The 10896-nt window shown below is 43.2% G+C and overlaps 1 protein-coding gene across 3 annotated transcripts in view; it reads right to left on the reverse strand.

Annotated features, from left to right (window-relative positions):
• Positions 1-10363, reverse strand: part of ABHD17C (abhydrolase domain containing 17C, depalmitoylase) — a 51878-nt gene extending 41515 nt beyond the window's left edge. Inside the window, exon 1 of one of the 3 annotated variants that reach the window (XM_073304104.2) lies at positions 9362-10361. In XM_073304104.2, coding sequence (XP_073160205.1) covers positions 9362-9921 — 560 coding nt within the window. In that variant the 5' untranslated portion in view covers positions 9922-10361. Of the gene's footprint in view, positions 1-9361 lie in introns of all 3 variants that reach the window. The other 2 variants (XM_073304105.2, XM_073304106.2) reach the window with 2 other exon arrangements.
• Positions 10364-10896: the final 533 nt, after the last annotated feature.

Below are 10896 nucleotides of genomic sequence, written 5' to 3' on the forward strand. Positions count from 1 at the left end.
AATATGGAATCTTTTTCTGAGTCTCTCTCTTCCTATGCTATTTTGAAAAACCACAATATCTGCAGCTTAAACGGAACTAGAACTAAAATTGCCTATCAGGTGAAACAGCAAAAATGAGGAAGTACTGTACAGTAAACGCATTCTTTTATTATACTGAATAGATTTACACTGGTAGCGAACAAAATCGGCAATAGCTACTTAACATTATTAACTGGTCCATTTTTCTTACATTATGCACATCTAATTAAGTCTAGGATACAAACAGGTACAATGTGATTTGTAGCAAGTACTAAAACTATTACACAAAAAAATTAATGGAAACATGCTGATAAATTATACCAATTAGTAGGTCACACCTGGATCATACTGTTTGAGCATGTGTGTGTATCTGGGGTGGGAGTTTACTCCGGACATAAATTATTCCGGAGAGAGATACATTTGGGAGAAGGTTTGAGGAGTTTCAAGAATCTTAACTCCCTTCACCTCAAATGTACATAATATAAATTGCTTAACTAACTGGTTGTACTGATGAAAGTACAAGGCTGATGCTCTTGAAGTCCTTTCTTTTAGAGACTATGCTAATTAAACAAACCTCAAGTCAGTTGTTCAAATATTCAACTCAACTGAATGATTTGATCTGAATGCTTTGGAACAAGATTTTATGCTAGAGGGCTGCGCAAGCAAGATTATGTCAAAGAAAATTAAAGTGGCAGTTTAAATATGTTGATAAAAATAGTAACTACTATTTTCATCTCTGAAAAAATATACTAATTAATGTGAGCTATACCTTTCTACTCAGACAGTCACCACTCTGATTTAGAAAAGTGCTAGGACGTCCTCAGGTAACTAGTTACCCTCCCTGCAAGAATTCAAGCAGTTATGCGCTCTGACTTTAATGAAAACTAGTTGTAATTTTTTTTTTTTTTTTGGGACAAGTTTGGCAAAGAAAATTGTACTGGATGGGAATGGGGTATGGGCAGAAAACACCAACAAAACAGATACCTCTATTCCTTCCCCTCCCCTTAATGTAGCTTGCATAAAGTGACAATTCAGAATAGAAGAGACATCTTTAAAATCCCCATGGTTTGGGGAAAAATAGTTCCTGGATTGATTCATCATGAATCCTAAATCAATGGAAAATAATCTCCCACCAGAAACGCTTGGATCCTATTGTGTAATATCGAAGTCTGACTCCTTCAGTGGTGGTGAATCAATGGAGAGAACTAGCAGATCTCTACTGACTATGAAGTATAAATCAAAGCTGAACTGTTCTGATGCTCTGTTATGCGTTGAGAGGTCATACCTAAATAAATTACTCCGTAGATCTTTTGATATTCAAGTCTTTCAAGGATTCAGACATAACCAGCTACAACTTCTTCATCCATTTCACAGCATCCAGATAGCAGACTGAGGAGTTGCACTTTGATACTGTATTTCAGAGTCAAAGAGTTAGTGAAGTGATGCCTTCTTTCATCCATTTAGGATTTTTAAAATCACTTCACAAATCTTTCCTGGAGAGTTTAGGGAATGCATACATTGATTTTATCACTCCTACATGTCTGAAGCACATCAGCACACCAGTGTAAGCTAAAAAATATGAAGGGGGGGGAGGGGCTCTGATTTATCCATCACTCACTCCCATCAACTCCAATCAATAACTGCACACAGCCCAGGAGATCAGTTTACGATTTTATCTAATTTATTTTCTATTGAGTGAAACTGTATGTAGAATTTAACTCAGATTTAACAAAGACATTTAATTAAATATCATGATGACAGTAAGAGAATACTATACCCATTACCAGAGTCTTCCAAGCATTACACAATCTGCAATTGACTCAAGTGTAAGGAACATAGAAGTAGGAAAAATATCAAAGAATAATGATGGGAAAAATGTTTGTGGTCATGCTCAAGAGTTTAAACAGAATACGCAAACTGGATGATTGGAAATGTGTATCCTATTCATAAGGCTAACAGAATTCACCTTAATATAGGATTGTTGAAATGTTTTTAATCTTGCACAAGTAGTTCGGGGGGGGGGGGGGGCGAGCTATAGGAATCCTACAAATCAGCCACTGTCTCAGTCAATCAAATATTAGGATAAAAGTTAATTATATCACCGCAAAGAGCATTGACCCCAATTAGATCTTGACATAAAAGACACAGGGTCTCAAATACTTTCTATTATGCCCAGTTCTATTTGTAGAACAAATTAAAGCAAAATAGAGGGACCAAACTGAAACAAAGAATCTAACTCACAGAAAGTCACCTAGACCTATAAATCCAAGAATTACCAACAGAAAATGATTAGGCACTTGATGGGTGTGTGTTAATTAACTAGAAGCAGATTGATCTCAGCCTGAACTCCTCAGTTTATGAGGACACAGTAATTATAAGGGCTCTAGCAAACAACTGTTTGTTAAAGTGCTGAACTAGCTTTGGACAGAAGTAGTCTTTTCTACAGATGCAGAGAGAATATTTTCTTCATTTCAGCTTATTCAATTAGTTCAGATCAATCACTGGTTTATTCAAAGTTAACAAACCAGTTGGGAGTAGAAAAAGCAGGAAGACTTGTTTTTTTTCTCCAATCTATAAATAAAAACTAGGTGAGAGAGGATGAGATCCATTAGTTCTAATAGGACAACAGAGACCAGAAAACAATCTGTTCAATTCACTTAGTATGGATAATACTTTGTTTAATAAATCAGTTAATTTAAAATGCAAAATATGTTTTCATGTACAGTACTTTTTGATAAACTTCTTTTATGTATCCAGCACATATGAAGTAGTTTTATTCAATAAACAATCTTAAAATGCCATTTTTGTGCATTATTTGTTGAATTCAAATTTCCAAAACGATCTTGACACAAATCACAAGTAAAAAAAAAAATCAGTCATCTAGTAAGAATTGCATCGTTCACCATTTTTTAACATAATAAAAAACGTAAAAATTAAGAATCTATACAAATTTCAGTTAAGCTATATAGTTGATTAAATAAATGTGCATCAAGATAGTGTATCCTTATTAGCAAAAAAGCACCAAGTTTAGTGTAAAGCCTATATTTAGTTGCAAATCAACATGTTTTAATGGTTACCAACCAGGGAGAAACAGCCTCTCTTTAGGAAAATACCTAAAAAGTACAAATACAAAACAAGATTAAAACTGATTATTAAAATCAAGGTTTCCTGTCTGCTTATTTAAATCATGATTAAAAATCAGTGATTTAAATTGCTTTCATTTAAACCAGTCCACCCTGAAGCAAAATAATTGGAAATACTGATCAATTTTTCTCCATTTATAAACTTACAAACAGCAAACCCCATGCTTCAGCCTCTGCAGATGTTTAAAAATAAATTAATCCCTTAAAATGAGTTTGTAATAGAAATCCTTTCAGATCTTTAATTGTAACAATAGTTAGAGGTGCTTAGCCACTGACTTCCAAAAGTTCAGTGCTTTGACTTTCTTTAAAACTTCAGCAAACATGTACAGCTTAATATGATTATTTTAATATAAATTATTTTAATAGATTATAATAAGATTAGGACAAACATAGGTTGTTGTAATTTCTAATTTAATTTTAAATAGGTTTATTTTTTAAAAACCTGTATTTAATTTAAACAAAAAAAATCCACTTCCTAATTTTTATCCACCATATTTTGCTTACCTCCAACTCAGAGACAGACCATTTCATATCATAGAAACATAGAATATCAGGGTTGGAAGGGACCTCAGGAGGTCATCTAGTCCAACCCCCTACTCAAAGCAGGACCAATCCCCAATTAAATCATCCCAGCCAGGGCTTTGTCAAGCCTGACCTTAAAAACTTCTAAGGAAGGAGATTCTACCACCTCCCTAGGTAACGCATTCCAGTGTTTCACCACCCTCCTAGTGAAAAAGTTTTTCCTAATATCCAACCTAAACCTCCCCCACTGCAACTTGAGACCATTACTCCTTGTCCTGTCATCTTCTACCACTGAGAATAGTCTAGAACCATCCTCTCTGGAACCACCTCTCAGGTAGTTGAAAGCAGCTATCAAATCCCCCCTCATTCTTCTCTTCCGCAGACTAAACAATCCCAGTTCCCTCAGCCTCTCCTCATAAGTCATGTGTTCCAGACCCCTAATCATTTTTGTTGCCCTTTGCTGGACTCTTTCCAATTTATCCACATCCTTCTTGTAACGTGGGGCCCAAAACTGGACACAGTACTCCAGATGAGGCCTCACCAATGTACCAATAGAGGGGGACGATCACGTCCCTCGATCTGCTGGCTATGCCCCTACTTATACATCCCAAAATGCCATTGGCCTTCTTAGCAACACGGACACACTGTTGACTCATATCTAGCTTCTCGTCCACTGTCACCCCTAGGTCCTTTTCCACAGAACTGCTGCCTCGCCATTCAGTCCCTAGTCCTGCACTGGGTTCTTCCATCCTAAGTGCAGGACCCTGCACTTATCCTTATTGAACCTCATCAGATTTCTTTTGGCCCAATCCTCCAATTTGTCTAGGTCCCTCTGTATCCTATCTCTGCCCTCCAGCGTATCTACCACGCCTCCCAGTTTAGTATCATCCGCAAATTTGCTGAGAGTGCAATCCACACCATCCTCCAGATCATTTATGAAGATATTGAACAAAACCGGCCCCAGGACCGACCCCTGGGGCACTCCACTGGACACCGGCTGCCAACTAGACATGGAGCCATTGATCACTACCCGTTGAGCCCGACAATCTAGCCAACTTTCTACCCATCTTATAGTGCATTCATCCAGCCCATACTTCTTTAACTTGCTGACAAGAATACTGTGGGAGATCGTGTCAAAAGCTTTGCTAAAGTCAAGAAACAATACATCCACTGCTTTCCCCTCATCCACAGAACCAGTAATCTCATCATAGAAGGCGATTAGATTAGTCAGGCATGACCTTCCCTTGGTGAATCCATGCTGGCTGTTCCTGATCACTTTCCTCTCATGTAAGTGCTTCAGGATTGATTCTTTGAGGACCTGCTCCATGATTTTTCCGGGGACTGAGGTGAGGCTGACTGGCCTGTAGTTCCCAGGATCCTCCTCCTTCCCTTTTTTAAAGATTGGCACTACATTAGCCTTTTTCCAGTCATCCGGGACTTCCCCTGTTCGCCACGAGTTTTCAAAGATAATGGCCAATGGCTCTGCAATCACAGCCGCCAATTCCTTTAGTATTCTCGGATGCAACTCGTCCGGCTCCATGGACTTGTGCACGTCCAGCTTTTCTAAATAGTCCCTAACCACCTCTTTCTCCTCAGAGGGCTGGCCATCTATTCCCCATGTTGTGATGCCCAGCGCAGCAGTCTGGGAGCTAGCCTTGTTCGTGAAGAGAGAGGCAAAAAAAGCATTGAGTACATTAGCTTTTTCCACATCCTCAGTCACTAGGTTGCCTCCCTCATTCATTAAGGGGCCCACACTTTCCTTGGCTTTCTTCTTTTAAAAATGACAGATTAATATATTTTCTAGTTCAGCGGTTCTCAAACTTTACCAACCTGAGGCTCCCCCCCATTTTTGATTAAAAATGTTGGGGACCCCTGCCCTGCCCCTTCACCAAGGCCCCGTCCCTGCCCTGACCATTCTCCAAGACCCCTCCTCCCACTCACTCCATCCCCCCCCCCCCCGTTGCTCGCTCTCCCTCACTCACTTTCACTGGGCTGGGGAAGAGGCTTGGGGTGGGGGCTCCGGATGGGGATATGGGCTCTGGGGTGGGGCCAAGGATGAGGGGTTTGGAATATAGGAGGGAGTTCAGGGTGTGCAGGCTCTGGAAGGGAGTTGGGGTGCGGGAGGAGACTCAGGACTGGGGCAGGGGATTAGGGTATGGGGGTGAGGGCCCCAACAGGGGGTGCAGGCTCTGGGCTGGGGATGAGGGGTTTGGGGCCCAGAAAGGGGCTCTGGGCTGGGGGTTGGGGCAGAGGGGGGCTGAGGGCTCCAGCTGGGGGTATGTTCTCTGGGGTGTGGCTGGAGATGAGGGATTTGGGGTGCAGGAGCGGGCTCAGGGCTGGAGGTTGAGGGGGGTGCAAGCTCCGGGAGAGCGTTTGGGTGTGGAAGGGGACTCTGGGCTGGGTCAGGGGATTGGGGTGCAGAATGGGAGGTGCAGAGCCGGCACTTGGGCAGCGCATGGAGACTCCCTGGCCACCCATGCGCCTAGGAGCTGCAGGACATGGCAGCCGCTTCCGAGAGCGGTGCGGAACCAGGGCAGATAGGGAGGCACTGGGAGAGAGGGGGAGGAGTTGATCAGCGGGGCCTGCAGACCCCGAGAAGTCACAGAACCCAGTTTGAGAGACACTGTTCTAGTTCACATATGGAGTAAAGAATTAATAAAAGCTGAGGTGCTTATGTAGCCTGATCTATAGATTAATTATATTGATTACTTAAGAATTCCCAGTTATCACTTTCAGAATTGACAGGTTTGTGTTCCAAGATCAGGCCCAGTATTATTCAAATTATTATATAGTTGGGAACCCCAATGGGCACAGTTGCAACACTCACTATAGGAACTCCTGTATATTTACAAATAGCAGCTAGTGAACACATATTAAAACTACTTTTTATATGGTTTATTTTCCATCCATTGCCTATTACAGACAAAATATTAAAAAACCATTTGTTAACATAAATTCATTGTATACACGTTCAACAGCTCAATGAACACGGTACAAATACATAGGGGTAAAGAGAACCGTTCCCCCACACTCCAATTAAGAATTAATGCCAGTCTTGCCTGACTACTGATGGTAATATTAAATATATATTGATAAAAATCAGTATTAACTTTACTAAAATTAGTAGTTCTTTACAGGGGAACTGTGCAACTAAGATGGAGTAAAATTCAGAAATGTTCTGAACATTCCCCTCTTGCAGCAAAGCAGGGGCCTGAGTGATTAAGCAAAAATGTTTGGTTTTGTCATCAAAATCATCTTTGGGTTTCACGTCTACCCTTTCAGGCTAATTAGAGACATCCTGAATACTTTCTTGGATGCCACCAACACTGGTAGTCATAGACAACAAATGACTCTTCAACATTTCAAGCTGAAGATTCTAAGGGTGTCTTTGGTGAACTCAGAAGAACCTATAGGGACACCTAAATGCTTCCCGGGGCCTCGTTAGCATGAGGCACTTTTCATATATTTCAGGACATGACTTAAGTTAGCATTGCACTTCATTACAATATGTCTAAGTATTGTGAATTTGAGGTGGAAATCACAGATTCCATTGCAGCAGTTTTACTGACACAAAACCAGGTCCAAATGAGCCTTAATTATTACTGTAATGGTATAGTGCACAAGTATAACACATGTATTTTAACATATTACGGGTCAGGCTTGCATTTTTATAATGAAAGCTCTTACAGATAGTGTGTCTCAGTTGTAATGCTGCCTGAAATTCTAAATAGTGGCTGTGAAACTGACCAGAATCTTGTTAATTTTGATATGCTGCTTAGAAAATATATGAGGAAATGTCTGCAGGCTCAGGAAGACACTTTTGTGCTGGTTCATATTTAAAAGATTTTCTTTACATCTAGGAAGCCAGAGATTTTTTTAAAAAGATAAAAGCTTACATTCTGTAGCAACTGATCCCTTAGCTGGCATCAATACTGTACATACATTTATTACAGAAAACTTCCTCCTCACCAGCAGTGCTCAATGTACACACATGCACACACATTTAAGCACACATATCTCTGTCAGAATCATGTAAATCTCCATGGCCAGAATCAACATGTCAATAAGGCACCAAATTCATTGATTATAATTGTCACGGCTCTCAGGAGTCAAAATAAATGTTATAAAGTCTGAATCTGTTAATGTAATGTTAAGAATTGAAACATACACACACACACAACAAGGAGCGTCCTCCTTCACTGAACAAGTATCACCTTGTCTGCCTTAGGAAATAAAGTAAGAAAGCAGCACTTTTACCTGTGGGTAAAATAAAGCCACAAAACAGGTTTAGATCAGTCTTGTAAAATTCTAGTCACTTGAACCAAATCATTTTTAAGTGGCAAGTAAAATATTTAGTCTTACGATCTAAAAGAATGGACAAAGAGAATGTGTCCCTAGATTGGTAAGTTTTCATGGCAATTTTTCAAGTCTGATTTAGACAATATTAAAGGTGGGGCTAGAGAGGGGAAAACAAACCACAGTCACCTTAACACTTGGCTCTTATATAGCACTTCTCCTCCCTTAGATCTTATCCACCATGTGCCTAAGTATTACAACACATTTGATCCATTCTTTCATTACACTAGGCAACATCACATGCCCTAGTAGTTCTTTACAAATTAACTAACTCAGTTTTTCAAGCAGTTTCAGTATTCTCAAGAGTTGCCCGAGAGAACTCAACTCAGTTAACACACCAAACAACAGCTACAGTACATACAGCAAAAGAGTATGCTTTCCTACACCTACTTTCCCACCCAACAGCATGCTTAAAACTTGACCAAGACAGGTCACTGGCAGAGGCAAGAGGATAGTTTGGACTCTATGCCTATTTAATCCCTGGATGCTCCATTGCAAACAGGGAGATCCAATCAGTAGCAATTCTGGTGATGGTTTGTGAGGTGGACACCTGCCCCCAGGGAAATAGGCTGAAACCACCTACTCATTTCACACTGGCCAGGTTGCTCTGGCAGGCTGTAAGACCTCAGGATGCCAGGCAGGGAATTCAGCTACAAGTTGTCCTCTCCTCTTCTCTCCTGCCCTACTGCTAAAGAGGAAGGTCTGTGTTATAGAGTTTGCATGGAACATGGGGCTCCAACCTCGAATTCCCATCAGATGGTTACTGTTTTTTTGGTCATCACTAACCTGATCTACATTCAAACTTGTTACCCAAACTTTGTCTATATGTGGGATTAGCCCCAATTCAGCCACTGCTGGCCAACAAATGTTGTAAGTGCACCAATGCAAACCCCAATCATAGACAAAGTTGTGATTTGCAGCCACTAAGCTCAACCTGGTGTCAAGGTGAGAAAAGCTCAACCAATGCACATCACAGCTTCCTTTATCAATGGACATAGGCAGTGGTGTGGCGACATTGGTTGTTGGCTACTGATGACTGAATCTCACATATAGAGAAGACCCAATAAGCAAAATCTCATTACCAATCCAAGCCATGCAGTTCCTCATGTAACTGTTACTGATGCCCCTGAAAAGGCCATCAAAAACAACCAGACACCTCTTAGCAGATTAAGAAGTGTATACAGACTTCTTCCTCCCACCCCTTAGCAGGTTAAGTATACAGATGTTGAGTTTAACAGGGTGAGAGCTGTATGCAGAAATACCCATATTCCTTAGCAGGCCAAGAGCCATGCCCTGGTACCTTGTCCCCAACAGCAATTTACCTTGTCCTGAGGGCCTGCCAGGCTGCGTCTATGTCTGCATACAGGTTTTTCTCAGAGGGTTTGCCTGAGCTCACCCCGTAGCCAGAGTAGTCGTAGGAGAAGACGTTGCAGTTGATGCGAGAGCCAAGGCCAATGTAGAAGCTGCACATCTGGCCCAGATCCACAGCATTGCCATGTGAGAAGAGCAGCGTATACCGGCTGGCAGGGGCACAGCGCACAAACATGCACCCCAGCCTGTTATCCCGTGATGTGCGAGAAAAGAAAACCTCTACGGCATCCAACTCCCGCTGTGAATACTGCCAGTCCGCCCGCTCACTCAAATGCAGACTGCAGCTGCCCATTCCTGTTGGGGTCCCAGACCCTGTTGCAGTCCCAGACCCTGTTGCTGCAGCCCCAGCCTCCTGCTGCTGCTGCTGCTCAGACTGCAGCACGGTATACGTGGGCTCCGGGGGCAAGAAAGCCAACTTGGCAGCAATGCGGCTAGGGCAAGGTGGGCAGCAGAACAGCCAGCACAGCTCGCCCAAAGAGAAACCGTTCATTCTGGGGCCTTGTTCTGGCATCAGTGACGCTGGATAAAAATTTACTCACACTGGGAGGGGAAGGGGGGGGGATTCAGAGTCCACCCACAGCAACCCACTCTCAGCCTTGTGAGAGCAATACCCCCAAAACACAACTGTCCCCTCAAAACTGTAAGCCACCAAAACCAATCCAGCCCTCCAAATCTAAGAAATCCACCTAGTGTGTGGGGAAAGGAATACAAAATATATCTCAAGTGCAAGAAACTCTCCTTCAAAATCTACTACTAATCCTACAATAAATCCAACCCCATCAAATGGGCTGAAATCACTTAGTCATTTTCACACAGCCCAGGTTACTCTGGAGCACCTAAAAAAAAAAATAAATAAATAAGCAAGCCCCCCAAATCTACATCTGACTCAGTGCCCCAAAACCAAAGATTAAAAACTAATCCCCCTGAAATAAGATCTGTCCCCCCATACACCTCCCCCAGACACCACTAAATGCAAGATCCCCCCCCTCGCAAAAGCAATAATAATAATAATAATAATAATAATAGAGACACCAAACGCAACTCCTCACAATCACCCCAAGCCCAGTGCACCCGCCCAGCTCTGCACCCAGTGCCTGGCCCAATCCTGCAACCCCTCAGCGGAGCCCCACCCCCAAACACCGACCCACTGCAACCGGTCGCCAGACCGGCCCCCCCCCCACACAGCCCCGAGCGGATCCGCCCCCCCGCCCCAGGCAGACCCTCGCTGAAGGGGCCCGCCCCCCCCGGCCCGCGCTGGGAGGCGGCGCCCGGCCGTGGAGCGGGCTCAGCCTCGGCTCCCCCCGGGCAGGGCCACGCCGGCTGCGGCGCGGAGACAGTAGCGGGCAGCGGCCATGTCCCGGCTCCCCTCACCGCTTCCGGGTTAGGCAGGGGCCGCCCGGCCCGCCCCGGTACCTGCGGAGCGGCGCACACCAGCGGGGCACGGCGCCCGGCCCCGGCCGCCCACAGGCCCCGCCGCGCGGCTCGC

Source organism: Lepidochelys kempii, chromosome 10 (assembly GCF_965140285.1).
Source record: "Lepidochelys kempii isolate rLepKem1 chromosome 10, rLepKem1.hap1, whole genome shotgun sequence".
Lineage (NCBI taxonomy): Eukaryota > Metazoa > Chordata > Testudines > Cheloniidae > Lepidochelys > Lepidochelys kempii.